Source organism: Gracilinanus agilis, chromosome 2, assembly GCF_016433145.1.
Source record: "Gracilinanus agilis isolate LMUSP501 chromosome 2, AgileGrace, whole genome shotgun sequence".
NCBI lineage: Eukaryota > Metazoa > Chordata > Mammalia > Didelphimorphia > Didelphidae > Gracilinanus > Gracilinanus agilis.
Window position 1 is genome coordinate 50,219,136 of NC_058131.1, and position 25,678 is coordinate 50,244,813.

At 35.4% G+C, this 25,678-nt stretch overlaps 1 protein-coding gene across 2 annotated transcripts in view; it reads right to left on the reverse strand.

The window, feature by feature from the left end:
* The window catches only part of SPG7 (SPG7 matrix AAA peptidase subunit, paraplegin), an 83,035-nt gene that overhangs the window by 46,429 nt on the left and 10,928 nt on the right, over nucleotides 1-25,678 (reverse strand). For both annotated transcript variants that reach the window (XM_044663167.1, XM_044663168.1), the window contains one exon: nucleotides 4,336-4,577. In XM_044663167.1, the coding sequence (XP_044519102.1) occupies nucleotides 4,336-4,577 (242 nt within the window). The remainder of the gene's footprint in view (nucleotides 1-4,335; nucleotides 4,578-25,678) is intronic.

Consider the following 25,678-nt stretch of genomic DNA (forward strand, 5'->3'; position numbering starts at 1 on the left):
TGATCCACTGAGATAAACATTCCCTCCATCATGGCAATATTCTAGCTTCTTGGTATAAAATAGGTTATCACTGATTTATTCAGAAATGCTTTCCCCTGTGTCAAAATTTTCTTTGTCAAGGACTCAAAGTAAAGATTGATACTCAAACAATCCCATTAAAATCTTATTACCTCCCCAGGGCAGGCTTTTCCAAAGCACATTACAATCAAGGGATCTCTCCCTCTCTAAATTCCTATAGCATCTATCATTGGCTTAATTAATAGACAGAAAGCTCAATGAACATTAAAAGAGATGTGGCAGCCAAAAAAGCAAATGGTATCTTTGGTGATATCATGATTCTAGAACCAGGGAGGGTAATGTGAGTCCTTCTGTACATAGTCCTAATCAGACTACATCTGCTTTCATTTTTGTTCAGTTCTGAGAGTCACATTTTAGGAAGACCAATGACAAACTAGAGATTAATCAGAGTAAGGCAACTGGGGTGGTGAAGATTCAAGTTCAGCTGAAGGAATTTAGGATGTTCAGCATGGAGAAGAGAAGATGTAAAAAGACATGACAGCCATATTCCAAAATTTGGAAATGAAGTTAAGACTTTTTATCTCCAACAGGAAGGACCAGAATAAAAAGTGGAAGTTGCAAGGGCTTGATATCAAGAAATTTTTCTAAATTAAAAGTCCAAAATCCAAATGGACTACCTTGAGGAATAGGTTTCTTCTTACTTGAATATCTTCAGAAAGAAGTTGGTGTTTGACCTAGAGAGTTCTTTTGAACTGTAAAATTCTACAATCCTATGATATGTACTGCCTTGTGAATTGTTATTTAAGTATCTTACTGTTATTTATTTCATAGTTCACTTTGTTTAACTCTTTATATGTTTATATAATGTCCCTACCCAAACTGTAAGGTCCTCAAAGAAACAGACTGTATATTTTAGTTTTTTGTATTCTTCCATAATATTTAGCACAATATCATCTATACCCCAGATATACAATATCAGTTGATATGGAAGAAAAATCTTACAAGTATCAAATATCCACAGCCAAAAATGTTAAACAATTTTCTTAATCTTTAAATTTCTTAAATTTCTTAATTTCTAATTTAAAAAAATTTAAAGATTAAGAAAATTGTTATAAAATTGTTGTAAAATTCAAGCACTTGCAAATACAGAATAAATTAGGAAATAAATGCAAAAAATGCTGGTGTGCCTTTTTTTTCTTTAAACTCTTTATCTTCTACCTAAGGCAGAAGAGTAGTAAGGGCCAGGAAATGGGGTTGTATCTGAGGTCAAATTTGAACCTAGGACCTCCCATCTCTAAATTTGGCCATCAATCTTCTGAGCTACCCAGCTGCCCCTATATTATCTCTATTTTTGTCTAATGCTAAGGAAACAATCAAAGGTACTCCTGGAGAATGGGAGTAAAGGTAGATGTCAATTCTGTAAAAGCATGCTATGACAAGACAGTTCTCAAACACTAAAATGGATCTGTGATCTCACTGATTTGGATGTTTCCTCCAACAATGACTCATCAGTACTTGGAGATGACCCTGGGGTCTCAAGGGCTATACTAGTGAAGCACAAGTTCCAGCAGGTTCTATTATGCTGGAAATGTTTTAAAGATGGTCCCTGCAACAGATCAAGACTATTTTCCAAGGATAAGCCTAGCAAATAACAAAAAGACTCCTGAATCCAGTAATTCAACTAAGCAAAATCCATTTATAGAAATGCAGAATTGACACACTGGTCATTTTGCAAGTATTGTAGGCTTGCCTAGGACAAAGAAGGAATAATGTAGCAGAAGGCCCAAGTTCTACAATAGCTATTCACAAAACAACATAATTTTAGAACTAGAAAGGCCTTTAGAAATAATCCATTTTACCATCTCATTCTACATGAGGAAACAAAAATTCACAGAGGTAAATTCAGTGAGGCAATGGAAAGAGCACTAGATTTGGAGACAGTGGACCTTGGTCTGAATCCTGGCTTTGACACAACACTTATTCTGACTTTTAGCCATTAGTCACTTAACCTCTCTAGAACTCAGTATCCTCATGAATAAAAGGGACTGGAATATATGACCTGTACAGTCCTTTCCAGCTCTAAATCTATGTTCCTAAGTAGCCCCCTCTTCAGACAAACAGATGGTTAAGAGGCAGAGCAGAGTTTAAACCCAATCTAATATGTTTTAGAGTATCTATACTTAAGCATAAGTAGAAAACAGAAAAGAGAAAAACAAGGGTAAAGATGACTTCGAAGACTCACCATACCCATTTAGTAGCATATCAGAAAATCCAGGGACTTCCAATCTTTATCATATGTATGTTGAAAGTTTCAGTCTAATTGATGCTTATGCAATGAGCTTGGTAATGATAAAGTAACGATAAATGGAAACTACTACTATTTTTTCATCTTGTGATTTAGATATTTTTAGGACTACATTCTTGTTCTCTGAAACTAAGCCATCTAACAGTCTATTAAGACATATTCATGGATCCTATATTTCCACCATCTCCTGTCTGTCCGTCCACTATTTCTAGTCAAATACATGCAGAACTCCAATATCTAGGGAAAATGCTCACCTGATCCTGCTGCCTTTTTAATTCTCTTAATTCTATCACCTGAATTCTCTTTCCCAAGGCTCTTCTTCTGCTCTTCTCCCTTGAGATATATTCATACCTGCTGCACAGTAGGCACTTAATGTCTACTGATTCTCATGGCTTCAGTGCTCCTACTTTGAAAATTCCCTAATTTATACTCATGCATTCTATGCATTCTATTCTCTCAACTGAACTATTTTGAGACTCTGTCTATAACACATTTCCATTTGGATGTCTCATCATCTCAACTTTAAAATCTTAAAATTAATTTATTCCCTCTACTTTCTTTACCTCTTCTCACCACTGATAAAGGGCATCAACATTCATCTAATCACTGAATCTTGGTTATCTTACTCACCCTTCACCTCCAAAAATGAATCACCAAGACTTGCTCATTTATCTTATGAAACATCTTAAATTTTCCTTTTCCTCCATATTACATAGCTCCCTGCTTCAAGTCATCAACATCTCATGTTTGGATTACTAAAAGAAACTCCTAACTGACCTCCCAAGTGTTAAATCCTCAATTAATTCTGCCAATTCCTAATATTTATTTTCCTTAAATATCTCTTTCATCATGTCACTTTTCTGCTTAAAAACTTTCAGTGTCCCCTTAAGTTGATATACGAAATCTAAACTCCTTGGCTTGACTTTCAGAGCCCTGAAAAGGCTTAGTCTAATCTACCTATCTGATCTTATTGTCTATTCCTTGCCAATAGATACCCTCCACATACTCACTTTGATTTCCTCTCTATCTCAAAAAGAAGTCTATCTTCATGGTTTTATTCACACTTTTCCCACTGTTTGGAGTGTCCTTTCCTTTCCACAACTCTAAACTACTCATCCTTTGGACTCAACTTAAAGAAGCCGTCTCTGATTATTCAATTTCTCAGTGATCTCCTACCACATTCAAGGTCTGCATGATATAAATTAGGACTTATCAGATTGCTTGTATTATTCTGTGATTCAGTTAATCTTATTTTTTCTTCATTCAATTCTAGGCTCCCTGAAAGCAAAACCCTCCCGACCTCTTGTGTCTTAGGCCAAAGGAATACAATGCTAAATAACTATGATTTCCCTAGGGAACTGATTGTGGAAAATATCCTGCACCAGTACAGATCTGGAACTTCTCAGTAATTTAATACTTTACTTACTTTCTATCTTAGTAAAAAAAAAAAAAAAAACTAAGATAGAAAGGCAAGGACTAAGCAAATGGGGTTAAGTGACTTGCCCAGGGTCACACAGCTAGCAAGTGTCTATGGCCAAATTTGAATCCAAGTCCATTCAACTCTAGTCCTAAGCACTCTATCCATTGTGCCACCTAGTTGCCTCAATAACTTACAATCTTATTGCCTGGGGTATTAAGATGTTAAATAACTAAGATGCTAAATCACAAAGCTATTAGTACATGTCAAAGGCAATATAAGTTAAATTCTAAATCAAGTTTCTTTGGTTCTCTCACTGAGCACATAATAGGCACTAAATGCTTCTCAAATGATCAAGATTCATAATTATTTTAAAAGTCATATCTCTTTTAAGGAAGCCTCCAAATAGAATTTTACAAAACAATTACAGGGCAGTAATCTACATTATAAAAGGATGCACCCAAGGTTTCTTTAAATACCAGCTTCCCTAGACCATGCAAAATTATATGATAAAACAAAAATAAGATTTACAATAAACTCCTGAATAAGGTGAGATTTACTTATAATTCATTTTTAAGTTGGTAGATTTACTTACAGGTCGGCCAAATACAACAGCTCCTGGGTGCAGATAGATTTCCACTACATCGCTTTCTGGCACCACCTGGACCCGCTGCACTTCCCCCTTTGCCAGCATCTCATTCACAAAGTCGCTCCAGGAAATGCTAGCCACACTAATGTTTAAAGAGTTCAGCACACTCATGACAATAGCAATGACAAATAAGGTCCGTAATCGTTCACGATACATCTGATCTTCCCGTTCTTTCCGTTTCTTTTCCTCTTAATGAATGGGAAAACCAATGGAAAAGATTTAAAACAAATACATAAGGAAGACAAGATCATATTAACATTTATAAAGAAGGCAATTAAAATAAAATTCATTATATATATTCTTAAGAAAGCTCAATTCAGAAAATGCAGCATGTGCTATATGAGATTTTTGTTTTGTTTTGTTTTTTACCAGTTTCACAACTAATTTCACTGGGGCTAATGCCAATTATAGGAACTTGTTCACCACCACCACCCACCACCCACCACCCCGGTGTCTAAGATCATATCAGCCAGGCTATAAAAGAATCCCTGTCTATGGCCCCAAACATCTTCAATAGTCAAGACAGCTATAAGGCAGTGTCAGGAGCACTAGAACTGGAGCCAAAAGCTCTGGTTTCAGATGCTGGCTCTGTTCCTTATTAAGGGGGAAAAGTGGGGTGGGGGAACTTGACCTTGGATGAGACAGTTCCTTTCTCTGGGCTTCAGTTTCCTTAGCAGTAAATAGGAGTTGGACTAAGAAAACCCCTTAATCTTATGAGCCTATAAACTATGGTAAATCATTCCTTTTAATTAATACCTACTACATTCTAGCATAGTAGGTAGGTGCTGTGAGGGATACAAAAGCATTTAAGACAGAATCACAAAATATCACAGCTGGAAAAATTTCCCTAAATACTCTATTAATAACCATCTATTACAATAGATATAATATACCTATATAAACATTTATATAATAGATAATAACCAAATAACCAAACTAAAAGCTTACAATGTTATGAGGGACTATGCTAAGGGTACCAAAAAAAGGGCAAAAATAGTTCTTGGTATGAAGGTTAAAATGAATAAATGTAGCAACTGAATGAATCTCTAAAGTGATCACTAAAGCACTTGAAGGAGATAGGATTACAGACATGAGTGACAGTAAGGATAGTAATTCCCTTGACAGTAATAGGAAGGTTGAAAGAGAGGAAGGTTTGGGGTGAAAGATAAGTTCGTTTTTAACATAATTGAATCTGAGATCTCTATGTGACAGTTCAAAATATCTAACAGGCAATGTGAGGAAAGGATGCAGTTCTGAAAAGACTAGGCCTGGATATATAGATCTGGGAATCATGAAAGAATGAATGAATGAATGAATGAATGAGCATTTAATTATCAAGTAAGTGAGTCCCAGACTCAAGGAGCTTACCTCCTTAAGTAGAAAAAACAACACATATAGGTAGTTTCAGAGTAAGTCAGACCAAAAGACCCCGGGGTACTTGGAATGCAGTAGCAAAGCAGATGGTAATGAATCTCCCTTAATGTAATTTCCATTAATAAAAACTCAGTTTCTGATGTAAAACCATTTGAAAATGCCAAGGATTTTGGAGGGAAGAACTTGTTTTCCAGGTTTTTAGTAACCATGATTCCTGAGAAGAAAGGCACAGTAGTACCAGTAGAGAAAGTTGCTAAATCCAGTCTCTACAAGGATTGCTTCCCTGGATTGAAAGCAGATGTGAGAGATGCTATTATTTCTAGAATCTTAGGCTTAGCAGCTGAGGAGCAATAGTTGGTCAGTAGATGGTGGTGGCAGTAGGCAAAAGCTCCATAAACACTGGACTCCAGCTGCAAGAGCCGACCTGCAACCAGGATCTGGATGGAGGGGTGAGTTCAAGGATTTTGGGGGAGGGGCAATAATATTCCCAGTTCTTGAGCTCAAAATCCTAGGTCACCTCTGTATATCCATGTAGTGGCCTCGTGTAACCCATTTGGCACAAGCTGCATCTAGTCTCTCCTGAAGGGTGCCACTTTTCTTCCCCTAGACTGGGTTGCCTACCCCTATCAGTGGCAATTGGTCAATAGGTACTGATGATGGTGGGAATGAAGGGGCTCCACCTACACAAGGGATGGTCCTTGAAGTAGAGGTTTGGTGGGCATTAGGATGATAACTCAATCTTGGCAATCTGATGAGATTGCTCATAAAAGGGTTCTGGGACATACCCACAGGTGAACAAGACTTAAAGATCCAGATAAGGAGTTTGATGAGGGGTCAGAGAAGTACTCTGAAAGCAGGGTCACAAGAAATAAAGGGAGGAGAAGTTATACAAGAAGGTGGTCAATAAGGTTAAATGTTGCAAGCCAGTATATCTGGAAATTAAAAGATAACTTTAAAGAAAGTATTCAATTAATTAATGAAAGTGGAAGCCAGAACATGGAAGGTTTAGAGCAATTGTGTCAAACAAATAAATATTATTCCTACAGACTACATATTGACTTAGAAAGTCACAAATTAACATTAACTCTGCTGAAATGTATTTTTACTTATTTTGTTAAACATTTCCCAATTACATTTTAAACTGGTTCCCACAATTCACTGGGCACAAAGCCTGTGAGTCTTCACTATGACACCTCTGGTTTAAAGTGAAGGGAGAGAAGAGGAAGAGTACTGACAATTTAGTTAGAAATTTAGTGGAGGTACTGGGTACAGATGACTTTCAAGGAGTTTAGAAGAGAAAAGAGATATGATGATAACAGGGATAGCAGACTCTAGTAAACAATTTTTAAGGAATGGATTAAATAGGAATGTTTGTACACAGCATGAAAAGAAGCAGTAAACAGTGAGATTAAAGATAAGGGGTAGGATATGATATATGATCTAAGAGGAGAGTGCATGCTAGACTTGAAGCCAGAAAAACTCATCTTCATGAGTTTAAAATATGGCCTCAGACATTTCTAGCTGTGTGACCCAGGGCAAGTCACTTAGCCCTGTTTGCCTCAGTTTCCTTATCTATAAAATGACCTGGAAAAGGAAATGGTAAATCATTCCAGTATCTTTCCCAAGAAACACTCCTAAAATGGGCAAACTGTCAGATACTTCTTAAAAAAAACTGAAGAATAACAACAAAATAAAAATTTCCTAATGATAAGAGTTGTACCACAGAGAAATATACATCAGAAAGCAACAAAAATTCCTTGTTATATAGAATGGCTGTCTGGAAAATTGGGGAGTGGGAACAAGAGAGATTAAAGGGGGAGAATTTAGGTGATATAAGAACAAAAAATATCAATACAAACATTTTTTAAGTAGTGAGTTCCACATTATTAGATATTTACTTGTGTCATTTTATAGAACAGTGATGGCAAACCTTTTAGAGACGGAGTGCCAGGTCCCACCCCCTAACCCTGGCCCTACCCCTTAGCCCAGACAGGGAAGGGAGGAAACTCTCCCATTGGGCTGCCAAATGTCCTCAGTACAGGTGAAGTTGGGAAAGGGAATGGCCTGAGCACTCTACTCCCTTCCAGCTCTGGGCCACACTGTGAGCTATTCTCCCCTCAAACCTAGCTTCTCTCCAGCTCCACCACAGGAACCACCTTCACCACAGACTCAACAGGCTGTTGGCTCTCTGCACTGCAACCTCATACAGCATGTGATCCCCTCATACAGCATGGCTTACCCCTCTCCTATTGGGCTGCTAGGCAGAGGGGATAGAAGTGAGAAATGTCCTCAGGCACATGGAGATGGGGAGAGGAACAGCTCCACCCTGAGTTCCTCTGGCTTTCTAGTAACAAACTCTGGCTGGCAACTACAGGCATGCCCACAGAGAGGGCTCTGCATGCCCCTTTTTGGCAATTTGCCATAGGTTTGCCATCCCTGTTATAGAGGATTCCTCATCAGATACAAATTCAACTATATGACCATTAAAGTGCCCTGCAACTCTGAGATTTTCAACTTCTAAAAGAAGAGATCAATGTAGGCTAGAAATTATTACAGAAGACGTCATAGACTAGTTCAGATTAAGTTAGGCCTCAAAGAAAGATATGATTTGGACAAGGGCAGAAGAGAACTGGGAAGTGTAATTCTGAATACAAAGGAGAGATCTCGGTTACACATGATCCATGCAGGGAACAATTCCATGAACTAAACATGAACGCAGCAGGTAAAAGGCTCTGTACCAAATCCTTAGAAGAAGATGAAGTCAGATCTGGATGGAGGGGGAAAAGAAGTTACACAAACAACTTTAAGTAAGAATATGATAAGACATCCAAGAGAGACTAAAAAGAATGCTAGGAGTGATCCAAAGAAGGCTAGATCATGGAAGATTTCACAGAGCAAGTGGCACCTTTCTGAAGGAAAAGAAGGCCAGTGAAGACAACAAACGAAGAAGACAGTGATATAGTGGCTAACAAGAAAGATTCTCTTCTCCCTGGGGTAAAGCCAGATGCAATATGTTCTCATACTTTGAAAAGACCTAAAACCCCAACTACTAGGACTGTCAGGAGGAATGTTGGAATATACATAATGACCTAGCAATAATGTCCTCCTAGAATACTGCATTCACATTAAAATGTCTCTTTCCAAATGTTGTAAATCCCTCTTGATTAGAGAAATGCAAATTAAAACACCAAGGTACCACCTCATATTGGCTGATATGACAATAAAGGAAAATGATAAATGTTAGAGGGGATGTGGAAAAATGGGGACATTAATGCATGTTGGTAGAGCTGTGAACTGATCCAACCATTCTGGAGAGCAATTTGGAATTATGCCCAAAGGGCTATAAAACAAGTCATACCCTTCAATCCAGTAATACCCCTACTAGATCTGTATTCCAGAAAGATTCAAAAAAAAGGGGAAAAGACTCTCTTTTATAGCTGCTTTTTTTGTGAAAGCAAAGAATTGGAAACTAAAGAGATGTCCCTCAATTGGAGAATAGCTGAACAAATTGTGGTATATGATAGTGATGGAATACTGTTATGCTCTAAGGAATGATGATTTTAGAAAGGACATCAGAAAGAGTTGGAAAAACCTTCATGGACCAATGCAGAGTGAAATAAGCAGAACCAGGAAAACACTGTACACAGTAATAGCAATATTGTGGAATGATTATCTGTGATAGATTTATTGGCAATATAATTATCCAGGACAATTCTGAGGAACTTATGACAAAGAATGTTATCTACCTCCAAAGAAAGAATTGTTGGAGTTAGAATATGGAAATTAAAGCATAAGATTTTTCAGTTGTTTATTCACATTTATATTTGGGTTTTTTTTTTGTTTTGCAAGATTAATCACAAAAATGAACAATATGGAAATATGTTTTGCACGATAATACATGTATAACCCAGATAAAATCCCCTGTCAGCACTGAAAGGGGGAAAGCAAGGGAGGGAGAAAGATTAATTTTATCACATAACTTAGGAAAACATGTGTGGAAATTTGTTATTACATGTAATTGTTAACAATTTAAATAAAAATATATTAAAGAAAAAAATGTCTCTTTCCAACTGCTACCACACCATTCTGCTTCTTGAACATCAAGCTGCAAAAGGAAAAAGCCAAAGGCTATTTAGAGAGCTTGCTACAGAAATGGGCAACAGTTCATTTCTGAGGATCACACCTAGGAACCTTCCCAAGGCTTGATCAGAACCTACCCCATCTCTCTTCATAATCAGGGCATTTCAGCACTTAATAAAATGTCTTTCTTCCCTTTCTTTATTCATATCTCCTTGTGCTCCTCTTGACATTCTAACTTACACTAATACAAAAGAATAGGCATATGCAGCTACCTCACACCCAAAATAGAGTCCAGTCCAGGCACTGAGCAGGAGGATGATTCCAACCTGAAGAATCACACCAGGAAGTGATTATGAGGAAAAATGTGAGGAAAAAAATCCCTAATCCCCTTATATGAGGATTAGATTTAATGTTAGCAAACATTAACACCTGGCAAAGAGGCCCTCCCTTCACTGGTCAGATAAGTAGCGCCTGAAAATGGCAGACCACCACAGATCAGGCAAGTGGCAGAAAGGAGAAATCTACAGCAGGAGCACCAAAATGATCTTCTAGTACACAAGCAGGATAAAGTAATGTTGCTTGCAATAATTGTTCTAAATTTTGGTTCAGCTTAGAAGACATAACTAAATTAGCACAACTGCAAGTGGAAAACCTAAGGGTCTTTTTGAACCTCATTTTAAATTCTATTTCCACAAAGTATCAACTAAACCCAGGTCATTTTGGAAAATGAAGAATTCTCTGCTAAGTTAGAACTCTAGGTAAATAGTTTACTATAACCACAGCATTAGAAATCATCTTTAATACTTGACTTCAATCTAGTTTTCTAATTCAAGAGGCTGTTTCCAGAAAACCAAAGAATACATTGTTAGATATAGACGCTTAAAAAGTTTCCAAGAGTTGACTAAGTAATTCTTGGTAATAATAAAAATGGAGATTTTTTTTACTCCACACAATTGTACGACCTTGATATATGACATAAGAGTAAAGCATCAGAAACAATTTAACTCATATTGCTAAGCATTTTGTATATTTACTTGTATCAGATTAAATTTATGAGTAAAAACTTGGACTAGAGATTATAGCACTATTATTTCTCATTAGTCTGCCTACTACTCTATACAGAAAAGGTGTGTGATTCAATTATCATGCTAAAAATGGCCTGCTCTTCAAGCACAAAGCATTTTCTAAAAAATTCATCTGCTTTCTGGTTTAAGCCCAGCTTTTAGAAAACACGGTTTAGCTATAAATGGAAGCAATATAGCTTTGTACATATAAGAGTAGTGGCTCTTACACATTCTCTGGAGATCTCTCCAAAAAAACCCAGGCCTGCCCTTATTAACATGAAATAGACTTTATAAAAGTTAATTCATCATACTAGCATAGCTTAGTATTCTTATTATCTTTCATTAAAGGATAGTATCATAACTGAGGATGTGTTTTCCTTTACCCATCACCAAGAATCTACTACATACTCAAAACTGTGCTAGATTCTACAGGAGAAACAGAGAAGCTTCTGTCCTAGTCGCTCTTCTCAGAAAGCCTAACTGGGAAGAAATCACATACTAAAAAATAATAATGAAAGACAATATGTTATGAAAAGCTAAACTGACTATGTAAGTACAACAGGAATCTAAAGTAAAGGAAATCAAAGAGTTCTAGGATTAGAATAGGTAAAGTAAAATAAAAGGGAAGATTCAACAGAAAGAGTGACTTGAACTAGGCTTTAAAATTTTTAAATTTTTTATTTTAATTTAATTTAATTTTAAAAATTTAAAAATTTAAAAGTTGCATAGGTTTGGAGATTCTATAGACCTGGGGTCTAGGAACTTATTTACAAATACATAGAACAGGGACAGCTGGGTAGCTCAGTGGATTGAGAGTCAGGCCTAGAGACGGGAGGTCCTAGGTTCAAATCTGGCCTCATACACTTCCCAGCTGTGTGACCCTGGGCAAGTCACTTGACACCCATTGCCCACTCTTACCACTCTTCCACCAAGGAGTCAATACACAAAAGTTAAGGGTTTAAAAAAAAATACATAGAATACAATATCAATGTAGATAGTTTCCTCTGTAATCCTACATATTTTGTTTCATTCGTTTATTTATTTGGGATGTTTTCCAGTTACATGATTTATAATTTTTCCCATCCCTCTTCCCTCCCTTCTACCCCCTCCCTGAACAGACAAGCAGTTCCACTGGGTTATACATGTATCATCATTCAAAACTTACTTCCCTATTATTCATATTTGCTTAGAGTGATCTTTTAACACCAAAACCCCAATCATTTCCCCATCATACCATGTGATCAATCATGTTTTTCTTCTGTGTTTCTGCTCCCACAATTCTTCCTCTGCATGTGGCTAGTTTTCTTTCTCATAAGTCCCTCAGCCTTGCTCTGGATCCTTGCATTGCTGCTAGTAGACAAGTCTATTACATTCAATTGTGCCACAGTGTATCAGTCTCTGTGTATGAGGTTCTCCTGGTTCTGCTCCTTTCATTCTGCATCAATTCCTGGTGATCTTTCCAGTTCATATGGAATTCCTCCAGCATAATAGTATTCCATCACCAACAGATACCACAATTTGTTCAGCCATTCCCCAACAAAAGGTGAGGGACACCCCCTTATTTTCCAATTTTTTGCCACCACAAAGAGCGCAGCTATAAATATTTTTGTACAAGTATTTTTCTTTATTATCTCTTTGGGGTACAATCCCAGCAGTGGTATGGCTGGATCAAAGGGCAGGCATTCTATTTTATGTAGTTTTAAATAGAACCTTGTTTTAAGACAGCCCCCCCCCCCCATGATTCACCAGTCTTCCAAAGGGGCTCAGGACACAAAAAAGACAAAGAATCCTTGGTATACAGGGAAAGGGAAAGCAATTCCACTCAATGGAATCAATATAAGTGAAGGTCTAAGGGCAGAAAGGAGCACTAGACAGTGAAAAGTCCTACCTAAAATCTGCCAAGAGAGAATATAGGTGAATAAGTGTGGGTAAGCACTGTTTAGGAAAAGTACTTTGTAAAGCACTATATAAATATAAAGGAGGGATTATAAAATAAGGGACCAGAATAGGGAAAGCTTTAAAAGTGGATCAGGGAAGTTAAACTTTCCTATGGTGAGAAATGCAGAGAAAGCAGATAGTAGTGGATGGAGAACAGAACCTGAAATCAGGAAACCCTGGCTCAAGTTCTGTCATATCTTGGCTGTGTGACCCTGGGCAAATCACTTATCTTATAGGTAAGGATGGCAATTTCCAAAGAACTTAAATACAGAGTAAATGCTGAACTGGATTGGTGGAGGGAATTTCCTCATGAGAGTTCTCTAAACCAATGAAAACACAAATCTGATCCAAAAAACTAAAGGAATATAAGAAGCAACAACCGTAAGATGAAATTCAAAAGAAAAACAAGAGAGGTTTAGAGACCAAATGAAAGAGAAAGACTGAATCAAGAATGATCTCAAATTTAAAACCTAAATGATTTTACTCTGCCCTACATTTTGTCACTGATGGAGAATATTTTGTTACAGAAATTCTTACAAATCTTTTCCATTTTTTACCTGTTATTGTTCTTAAAATTTTAGCCTGAATTGCTTTCATAACAATCTAGCTTAATTGATTTCCATGCTAACCTTTTTTAAAACTTGAATTTCCTTTCACTGTTTTGATTTTAGGAACTGATGCCACTCAAAAATAGTCCAGGCTTTAATTTTACAATATTTTACAAATGAGCTAAAAAGCTACTGGAAGTACAAGATTGGAGGCCAGCAGAGAGATTAGGGCAGGATAGGAAAATCTGAGAATAATGAACATAGAGAAGGTAATTAAAACCATGGGAACTGATGAGTACCCCAAATGAAGTAGTAAAAGAGAGAAGAAAACAAAGCCCAGGACAGAGCCCCAAGGGACACTCATAGTTAGACAGTATGATCCAGAGAAGGATTCAGTAAAGGAGACAGAAACAATGGGTAAGAGGAGAACCAGGAAGGAGCAAACGTATGAAAAACCTAGAGAAGAGAATATCAGGAGAAGAAAGTGGAGTTATCAAGAGTTTCAAAGGTTGCACAGAGAACGAGAAGAATGAAAACTGTGAAAAAGCAATTGGATTTAGCAACTAAGAAACTATAAGTAATTTTAAAGAATGACGTTTTTGTGGAATGATAAAAGCAAGAAGCCAGATTATAATGGGTTAAGAAGAGAGAAATTGGAGGCCCCTATTCAAGATGATCTTTTTGAGAAGTTTAGTTACAAAGAGCAGTAAGGGTTTTTTCAGGATAGGGGAGACAAGGGCAAGTTTGTAGGCAGTAAGAAATGAATCACTAAAGACGGAGAGATATAAATGAGTGATAAAGTAGAAATGACAGAGAGGGCCATTTGTTAGAGGAGATAGGATGGAATGGGATCGTTTGAACCAGTAGAAGGATTACCCTTTCTTGGTAAGGACTAAGACCACTTCATCATGTAAGGCAGAAGTGAAGAAGAGAATTGCACAAGGCATTCCAATGATAGATAAGGGGGAAGGAGCACAGTGGACAGAGTGCCAGGCATCTGGCCTCAGACAAGCCATCTAACACTGTTTGCCTTGTTTTCCTAATCTGTAAAATGAGCTAGAGAAGGAAATGGCCAACCACTCCAGTATCTTGAGCCAAGAAAACCCCAAATTAGGTCACAAAGAGTTGAACATGGCTAAAAAAATTACTGAACAATAAGATATAACAATTTCATCTCTTGTGGTATTGTATGTTATACTTCCATTTCCAGGTCCTTCTCTCATTTATGATACATTAGACACATAAATACATACATATATGTGAATTGAGAAAGAGCAGAAGACTTCTGAGAAATTGTGTAATGTTATATAAAAGCATGAGGTCTCTTCCTTTGATGAATCAGAGGTTCCACTGTTTTATCCTTTCTCCAATGATGCACTGAAGTCACTGAACATGAAAGTGTCTATGGCATAGCAGACCCTTAATAATGTTTGATGAATTGCCTAGAAGTCAGTTGGTAAACATCTGTTAAGCACCTACTATGTAAGAAGCCCAGGGCCAAGCACTAGGGATCCAAAAAAGGGCAAATACCATGTTCTCATGGAGCTTCCCACCTAAAGGGGCAGACAACATGAAAAACAATCATGTTCAAACAAGACACACACACACAAATCAACTAGAGGTAATAGAGACAAGACACTAGCATTTAAAAGGAGTTAGGAAAGGCTTCTCGCAGAATACTGGGGTCTGAAGGAAGCCAAGAAATGGCATATGAATCTAGGCATGAAGGACTGAGTCTGGAGACAGAGAGCCATATGGGAGGAAAAGCCTGGAGGCCAGGGTCACCGGACTGCATGCAGTCTGTGGGGGAAGAGTACAATATGAAACAACCGGGAAGGGAAGAAGAGTGAAGTTGTAAGGGCTTTGAACACCTACCTAACAGAGGGTTATAATTGACCCTGCTGGTGACAGAGCCTCCAATTTACTGAATACAAGAATACAAGAATGACATGGGCAGAGCTATACTTCAGGAAGGTTACTTTGATAGGATAGACTTGAGGCAAAGGAAACAAACAGTCTAAGCAGGAGATAATGAAGGCCTGCACTGAATTCTCTGAATAATGTCTTACCAAGAGTTATTAGGTCAGAAATTGCAAAACTTGAAGGCAATTTTTTTTAAAAACCCTTACCTTCTGTCTTAGAATTGATACTAAATGTCTATTCCAGTGATGGGCAAACCCCCTGTGGCCAGATGCTGGCCTGAAATGTTCTATCCAGCTGAGCCACATCATTCCTAATCTGATGAATACAATGAGTAGGATACAATACAATGAAACTTAGAAAGAGTTGCCTTAGAAACAGACTGACAGATGAGCATTTCCTTTCCTCTGGCCCCCTCTTTAAAAAGTTTGCCCATCACTGGCCAAGGCAGAAGAATGGTAAGGGCTAGGCAATTGAAGTTAATTTGCCCAGGTTTACACAGCTAGGAAGTGTCTGAGGTCACATTTGAACCCAGAATCTCTTGTCCCAGGCTTGGCTCTCTATCCACTGAACCTTCTGGCTGCCCCTTGAAAGGAATATTTTTTTTAATAAATACTTATAGTTTAATGATGCAAAGCAAGCAAGAATCTCATAAAATTGTTTTTTGAATAAAAGACACATACATACATACTTAATTTTAAAAGACATAAGTATATTAAAATTAAGCTATTAGCCTAAAAATGCATCATGCAAAATCAAATTATATTTCTTATTGCTTTGGAAACACAATAAAACTAACTCAGAGATGATAAAGAAAAGGCACTAGAATTAAGAGGGATCAAAAAAAATTCTTGTAGAAGGTGAGATTTTAGAGGAAACTTTATGTAAATCAGGGGAGACAGGAGGAGGAAAAGGGGAAAAGAAACCTGGGCATGAGAGGAAGCCAGTAAAAATGCCCAGAGTTTGGAGATAGAATGTCTTAGGGGAAGAATATCATGTGTTCCAGGAATGACCAGGAATGATCCAGTGTCACTAGATCACATAGTACATTGAGGCTAAAAGTACAAAAAAACCATCAGTCACACAATGACTGAGCAAGTCACTTAACCTCTGTCTTAGAATTGTTTTTCTAACACTAAAAAGAAATATAAATTAAAACAATTCTGAACTTTTACCATATAACCTGAAAATTGGTAAAAATAAAAAACTATGAAAACAGACTATATTCGTGGGCTAAAAAATAACCCTTAGTGAAGTTGTACATTGGTCCAACCATTCCAGAAATCAATTTCCAAGTTAAACAAAAGAAAAGACCAAAATGTCAAAAGAATTGACCCAGAGAATCCGGTAAGACATATAAAGAGATCAAATATAGAAAAAACAAGTGCTCATATACACCAAAATATTGATAGCAGTACTTTTTGTGATAGCAAAGAACTAGAAACAAAGTGGATACCCAGTAATTGGGGAATGACTAAACAAACTGTGGTATATGAATGTATGTATGACATGAATGTAATGTATGTCACTGAATGTATGTAATATGGTGTATGTATGAAATGAAATGTCACTGCATCCTATAAAGCAAAAACATTAAAAATTCAGAGACCATAGGAAGACTCATATGAACTACATGATGAAAATAAAGTAAATTGAACCAGAAAAACAATCTAACATAGTGACTAAAACAATGTACCTGGAAAGAATAAAAAATAAATGAACAAACAAAATGTATTATTATTATGATCAATCTAGGGCACAAAGAAGAGATAATGCATCTCCTTCCCCTTTTTTGCAAATGTGTGGGAAAGTGCATACACTGTCAGACATGATTAATGTGTTGGTTAGTTTTGCTAAACTGCTTTTTTCATTTCTTTTAAAATTTTTTATTGCAAGTGCAAGGAAAAGTTTGCAAAGAACAATTAGGAATGTTGAAAAGGTACATGATTGACAAGAGCAGTGGTTGAGAGGAGGAGCAGAGGCTTGTGGGGGAGAGAACCCTGGGAGAGAGTCTTCGTCTCTAGACTCTGTGGGAGACGGAGGACTTTTGCCTGACCTCTGGATTCAGCTGTGGCTTTCTGGAGATTTCCCTAGACCTGTTGTTCCTGATTCTCACTTCAACCATCAAAGAAGAGCTGGGACATTTGCCAATGGCTGAAAAAGGGTCTGTGAATCCAGACGGCCACTGGGCCAACCGCAAAGGCTCTCTGTCTAGACCTTAGCCTTTCAAGAGAGACCCTTTACCATCCTATTCAAGTTTAGCTCAGTTATCAGATATAGGAAAAGGAGTAGGAAAATTCCTGGTCAAAGCCTGCTGGCATGGCTAGGGAAGAAGGACCCTTTTACATCAGGCAGAGTAGGGTCACCTCTCCCATTCTCCTCACCCATCCTGGATCACAATAACAATAAAGCAATCTTTATTATTAGCAGTCAGATCAGAGTTTTCCTAGAAATATTGGGAAGCAGAGGGAAGAAGAGGGAATTGGGGAAGGCTGTCTAAACAAGCTTTGGCTACACAAAATCCAAGGTTGCAAGTCATTCAAGCCTGACTCCGGCAGGGTTAGGTTCAGAAAGGGTTTCTTGGGGTCCAGGCATTTAAGTTACACCCTGTCAATTCTAACCCCCAAAGAAATCCCTTATCTGTTCACTGACTCTCTGTCCATTACACTTCTTTACAGAGATACCCTCTTCCTCCAAGTAAGGAGAAGAGAGTCCTCTCAGACAGGCTTCATACACACAAGCCTATCAAATCAAATTAACATCCTTGGGGCTCTCCAATAATCATCCTTACACAAGGGATAGCTCACCAACCAGGTAGAGAAAGAGATGTATTTGGAAATCAAGGTAATATGAAAACAAAAGATATTAACAGATAAAATTTTAAAATGAGGACCCTCAAATTGTTCCTCAAAAGCTCTAGTCATCACTCTTCTTTTTTTTTTTTTCCAGTTGTATCTGACTCTTTATGACCCCATTTGGAGTTTTCTTGGCAGAGATACTGGAGTGGTTTGCAATTTCCTTCTCTAGCTCATTTTACAAACCAGGAAACTGAGGCAAACAGGGTCACAGAGCTAGTAACTGAGATTAAATTTGAACTCAGGAAGATAAATCTTCCTGATTTCAGCCACAGAACTCTATCCACTGTATCAACTGCCCACTCTTTTTCAACCTACCCAAATCCTACCCCTCCCTCTTGAGATGCAATAATTTCATTTGAAGCAAAACAATTTTTTTTCATCTTAAATCACAGGACAAACTTTAAAAATGAAAAGACAATTTGCAAATGCTTCCATTATTATTTTTTTCTTAGACTTTATTTTTTAAACCCTTACCTTCTGTCTTAGTATCAATTCTAAAACATAAAAGAGACAAGTGCTAGGCAATCAAGGCTAAATGACTTGCACAAGTAGTGTCTAAGACTAAATTTGAATCCAGATCTTCCCAATTCCAAGCCTGGTACTCTATCCACTGTGCTACCTAGCTGCCCCAGCCTTATTACTTCTAATAGATGCTACTAAACATATGTGAGAACAAATGACTTGACCAGGGACCCTTCATTTGCTTAAAAAAAAAATTGTAAGATTAATTTGGGGGAATTTGGAGAAGATTATGGTACATTAGGACCTAGAAAAGAACATATTCCCCAACAAACTTCCATGTAAAGCTCTACAAGTTCATCAGAAAGAACAATGATACAGCAAATCAAAGAGAAATAATTCTAAACTCCTCCAATCAGCCCAGAATTCTAAACCTGCTATCAACACAATCAATAATATCTCTTTAGAGCCTGTCAAGATCACAGGAAGGAAAAATAGTCAACTCCAAGTTTGAAACTATTCAGAGAGAAAAACAAAGAAAGAGTCAAAGCCAAAGCCTAAGTCAACATCAGGTAATAAGAGACAAAATTCAATAATTCCAGCAAAGAATGGGTCCTAGTCTTAGTCACTTCTAGGACCAAATAGGTTCTTCTCGTACTATCTAAGAATACAACAGTAAGTCTGACTCAAGTATAATTCCCAACTCCAAAACATGGCCTCAAACATTTCCTAGTTGTGTGATCATGGGCAAGTCACTTAATCCCAATTACCTAGCCAGTTCTTCTTTCTTAGAATAGATCATAAGATAAAAAGTGTTTAAAAAAAAAAAAAAGGAAAGAAAAGAAACACAGTTCCAGACACAAACTCAAAAGAGGACAGTAATTCAAGACTAAGTAAGACCTCTGAGATAAGAATGACTTGACCATAATGGCTGCAAGAGTGCTTAAAAAAAATGAAATGAAAGATTTAAAGGTAATGTTGAGAATGAAAGAAAGGCAAGGAAAATTAATAACTTAAAAAGAGATGGTAATAAACACTATTCAAAAACTAAACTGCCTGAAAATTAGAATGGGCCAAACAGAAAGCAATGACTTCATAAGACAATAAGAAGTAACAAAACAAAATCAAAAGATTGAAAAAAAAAACACAAGAAAATGTACAGTGGTATATATTATCTAGTATATTATAGAATTTTAATAAATAAATGCTTGCTAACTGATAAAACCTTAGTATATAATATTCAGGGGTTATTATAGCCAAGAATCACTTTGTAAAAACCTTTTAAAGTAAATAATTCACAAGATTTCTTTCCAAGAAATTGTAAGAATTAAAATTCTTGGAATTAAAGACTTGATTCTTAAACTTCTAAGTATATAATCACAAAATTAATATGTAGGAAGCAAAAATTAATATATATTTAACTATGTAGACATAGATGAAAAGAACTGTAAAAGAGAAATGGGTTCTTAAATTTAACCAAAGAGACACTCATAGTTGACATCAGTGAACTGCTTCATTAGAAAAATCAAATGCCATGTATTTAGTGGCTAGAGTACTGGGCTTGGGGTCAAAAAGAAGCAAAAAGTATTATTCTTCAGGAGATCTAAGAAAGCAGGGGGTAACAAAAATTATTTCAGAGAAGGAAATAGTAAAAACAGAATAAAGAGGTAAGAAAGGATATTCTATTTTGTTAAATTCATGAGATGACAAATCAATATCAATACTTACTATGTATTCAAACAAAAATATAGCATCTAAATATTTAAAGGAAAAGTTCACTGAATTTCAAGGAAAAACAGACTTTTTCAAGAAAAAAAGCATACTAATAGGGTACTATAATAAATGGTTTTAGAATTGGAAAAACTTAAAAATAAACAAGTTAAGGACTTGTATAAAACTTTAGAAAAGTTATGATAGATCTTTAATAATTATTCAATGGAAACTAAAAGAAATTTTCATGTTTCTTAGCAGAGTATGGCATCTACAAATTGGGGCATGAAAACCTCACAACTAAAGAAAAGCAAAAAAAGACAAGCACACATTTTACTAATCATAATGTAATAAAAATTACATTTAATAAAAGGCTCTGAAGATTAAATTTCATTGAAAACTAATTTAATCCTAAAGACCTAGTAGGTCAAAGAACAAAATAAAGAAATATAAAATTCCATAAAAGAAAATAACAATAAAACAGGCCAAAACTTGTGGACCACAGCTAAAACAGCCTTTGTGGGAAAATTTTTGATCTCTAAATTCCTTAAACATCAAAATAGAGAAAGATCAATGAATCAGACATGCACTTAAAAAAAAAAACTAAAAAGCATTAAGTAAAAAAATACCACTTAACCAAGAAAACATTATATATACCCATAGAATTAATTCGGGAAGAATGAATTGTGAATATTACCTTCAGAAAATGAACAGAAAGGTGAAACATGAAAGACTTAATTTATATGTACATGCTGGCCTCCTAGACAATTTCATGAGGCAGGGAGGGTGGGGAAGAGTTGTGATAATTGTGGATGAAATTTATTATGTAGAAATGAAGAAAAGCAAGCTAAACATATAAGAAATTTGTGAATTCATTTATGTACTGTCTTCTTTTCCTTTTTGCGTATGGAAATGCTTGTTTTCTTGGTTTTATAAAATTTGGAATTAAAAAAAGGAAAACTAAACAATATATTTTTCAAAAAAGTAAACATCTAAATAAAAATTCTAAAAAATCAAAAAAGATTAACAAAACTAAAAGAAAAAATATCCTTGAACTGATAAAATCAGAAGCTTAATTTCTGGAAAAAAAGTTTTCTGATCAGATATTTTAGTGAGAGGAAAACCAAATTATAGCAGAAATTTAAAGGGAGAACTCATAATTAAAAATGAAATGAACTATTTTTTGTCCAATTATATTCAATCAAAATTGATAACTGAGATGAAATAAAGTGCCTGGCACATAATGAACTGTCAATAAAAGGATACTGATTGACTGAAGTATATAAATATTTGCAAAAATATAAAATACCCAGATTAGGAGAACAAGAAATAGAGGGTTTAAACAATACAATCTCAGAAAAAGAAATTCAACAAGCTCTAAATAAACTTGCCAATGAAAAAATTCCAGGACAAATAAATTCTATCAAACATTCAAAGAATTAATTCCAATTTACACAAACTTTAAACAAAAATGGAAAAAGAAGAGATACTTCCAAACTCCTTCTTTAATACAAAAAGGGTCTTTTTATCTAAAATAAGAAGATATAAAGAAGAGAAAGAAATCTATAGACTAATTCCCTAATAAATATGGATGCAAAAATATTAGCAAATAGGTTGTAACATTTTTAAAGATTATGCACTATGACTATATTATATATACGGACTTACATCAAGAATATAGAGTTGATTCAATGTAAGGAAAATAATAAACATAATAAACATGTTTTATTATTATATTGGTAACAAAATAACTTTTAAAGATGGGATCATAATTTATTTTTAAAAAGCTTTTGACAAATTACAATACCCATTTCTGTTAAAAATACTAGAAAACTTAAATGACTCTTTCCTTACTATAAGTAATACTGATCTAAAAGTAAAAGTAAGCAATACATGTAATAGAAAAAGATTGGCTAGCATAACTTAATATGGTGCTAGAAATGCAACCTATAGTAATAAGACAAAGAAGAAACAAAACTATTGATTTTTGTACATTTTGTACATTTTCCCATCTAAATAACCCCCAAAAGTCAACTCAAAATTAATTTAAATAACTTCATCAAAGTTACAGGATACAAAGACATACAATGGAATTATACCAATAAAATTACAAAGCATTCCATATAGAAATATAGACCTAAAAATAATTTGAAAAATATTAGCTGCTAATGGATAGGCTAAGACGATATACCAAAAATGACAATCACTACCACCTAAATTAATGTAATCAATGTCCTGTCATTCAATCTACAAGGGATTGTTTTAGAACTAAAAAAAAAAAACTAATTTTACCTAAGAAACAAAAGATAGAGAATATCAAGTGAAATAATGAAAAAGGAAGAGTTACCAGTACTAGATCTCAAACAATACAACAAATTGTTAAATAGTAACCTTACTTAGTATTGGTCAAAAGGAAGATTTATCAGAGAAACAAAATAGGTAAATAAGTTACAAAAGCAAATATAGTAGCACTGTGCTTACTAAATTCAAATACCCCAGCTACTAAAGGAAATATCGAACATTTGACAAAAAGTACTAGCAAAAGAATGAGGGGAAATTAAGTATAGAACAGCATCTTACCTCATATAGCAATATAAACTCAAAATGGAAACATAATTTGGATATTAAAAGACACATCATAAACAAATTTAAGAGCAAGAAAGTTAATATTTTAAGCAACTATGGATAGGGGATTTGGTTGATAAACCCAAAAAGAGATAATGTAGACAAAATGGACAATTTTTATTGCCTAAAATTGAAAAAGTTTTGCATAAAGAAAACCAATGCAGTTTAAATAAATAAGAAATAGTTACAGGGAGGATGGGGGGGGGTGTCTTTGTAGCAAATTTCTATGATAAAGTTCTCATATCCAAGACACATGAGGAATGAATTAAAAGTTGTAAGAACAAGAACCATTCTTCAACAGATAAATGGTTAAAGGATATGAAAAGGCAGAAGAAAATCCAAGTTTTCAATAATTATATTTTTAATAGTCCAAATCACTAATAATTAATATTTAATAATTTAGTTGAATAATTGATATTTAGGTCAAACTCTGTTCCAAATACAGAAAAAGTTGCTGAAATCATTAATAATTACAGAATTGCTAAATAAAAGAACATTGGTAAAGATAATAAAAAAAGAAAATGCTAAGTGTGGGGAAGATATGGTAAAATAAGCTCATTGTGGGTAGATAGTCATTTAGAACTGTACCTAAAAAAGTTCTAAAATGTCTATACCCATTAACAGTACTTATAAGGCCTATATCCCAAAGAGATCAAAGGAAAAGTAAAAGGATCCATATATACACAAAAATATTAAAAGTATTAAAAGATATTAAAAGAAATGAAATTGGAACAATTTCAGAGAAATCTGGAATGACTTTTTGTTTGAAATAATGCAGAGTGAACAGAGTTGAGAAAGGGAGAAAGAGAAAAAAGAAGAGAAAAATCACTGAAGCTTTTCTAAAATGTACATAAGAAAACAGAAGGAAGGTCAGAAAAATTCATAGACAATCAGGACAGCTTTGAAAGCTAATATTCTGAATGTATAATATAATCTATAAAGAAAAAAGCAAGCAGTATACATACTTGGAGGTCTACATTTTCATATACAATCTTTTTTATAGTCTCAGGAAAATGGAAGTGTTCATTTTATTATGTGCTTTTTTTAAGATCAGAATAAAAATTCAGAATCTTTTAAAACAAAAGCAATTATAGGATTTTCTAGGTAGCAATAGGGGCTTAGCAGTCAAACTTAAAACCCAGAATTTCCAACTCTGCCCCATTTTAAGGCTGGGGAAAGTACAACTCACAAAATCAAATTACACAGAAAATCCAATTAGCTTAAGCACCTGTAACTACTGCCAAAACCACCAAAGTCAGAGAGACAGTAAAGAGAAATATTTAGGTCAAACTATTCCAGACCACATTAGAAAAAGCTGCTAAAACCTGTTCACACAATGAGATTCAATAGCTTTTAAAGAGAATAGTGAACTACTTTTTGGAACTATTTTTCTAATAATAGTTAATGTTCACATCATACCACCAAGGATATGTCCCTATCCCCATCCTGTTTTAGGTATCCTCTTCCCTTGTGAGAATGTAAGCTCACTGACAGCAGGAAATGTCTTGCTTGCTTATATTAGTATGCCCAGGGATTAGCACAGGCTAAGTTTTTAATAAATGTTCATCTAACTTGTATTTAAATAGTTCTAACTTCTCTGGAAAAAGTACAAGCCTCAGCAAGTTATGCTGTATCTAGATATAAGAAATATTGGGAGAAAGTTTCTACAGTTTAAACTCCATTTTTAAGATGGAAGTAATATATTAATTTTTTTAATTATCCTTACCTTTTGTCTTTGAATCAATACTATATATACATATCTATTCTAAATAAGTTCAAAAGTCTGACCTTCGTGCACACCAATTACTCCCAAAACACACTAACTAAAATAATCCTATTGCTAGGTATGTGACAAGCAATGTCTCAAACTGGCTTTCCCACTTAAGTGGAGGCCTCAGAAACCATCAATTAAAGCAATGATGTTTTACATGACCATTTCAAAAAGGTATCTGGTTGGAAAATAAGTCATGGGTATTTCTCTGTGGTCCTCTTGCAATTACAGAATGTAACTAGTGCTTGAATTTTTTTCAATTCAATTCAAAAAGCTGTATATGAGGCTTAAACACTAAGTATTGGGGATATATAGAACAAAAATGTAATTAATTCCTGACTTCAAGGTGTGAGGGATGAGTGCACTGAGGAGAAGAGGGTTGGAGAGTTGGGAAAAAATATGTAACACAAATAAAATAAAAAGTAATCTGAAGAAACAGAGAGCAATAAGCACCAGAAACTGGGTCAAGAAAGATTCCACATAAGAAGTGGCAGCTGAAATGAGCCCTGAAGGAAATCCATCCCACTGTTTTTACTGGTCCAAAGGGATAGTACCTTTACCTATTCTTTTCTCTCCAATTACCTCAGCCCTCTTGGGGTAGCTCTCTGGATGAAGAAAGCAGTTATCAGACCAGTGCTAGTAGATAGACACTTGTGGCTAAATCATCCTCATTCATTCTTCACCACCACTCCAAACACTGGGAAAAGGATGGAGACAGACTCCAAAAGTGAGGGGACATCTAGGTGTGTGTAGAACTCAAAGTATTATTACATCCAATACATAAACTTGTGTATACATATCCATTGAGGAAATGAAAGGTATCTGAGAAATACAAAAATGAAGTAACTTATAAGAAGTATGTGAAGGAAGCTAGGGAAGCCAGGAGGCAGAAATGAGGATGGTGAGCATTCTAGGCAGGGAGAATAGCCAGGAAAATTGCCC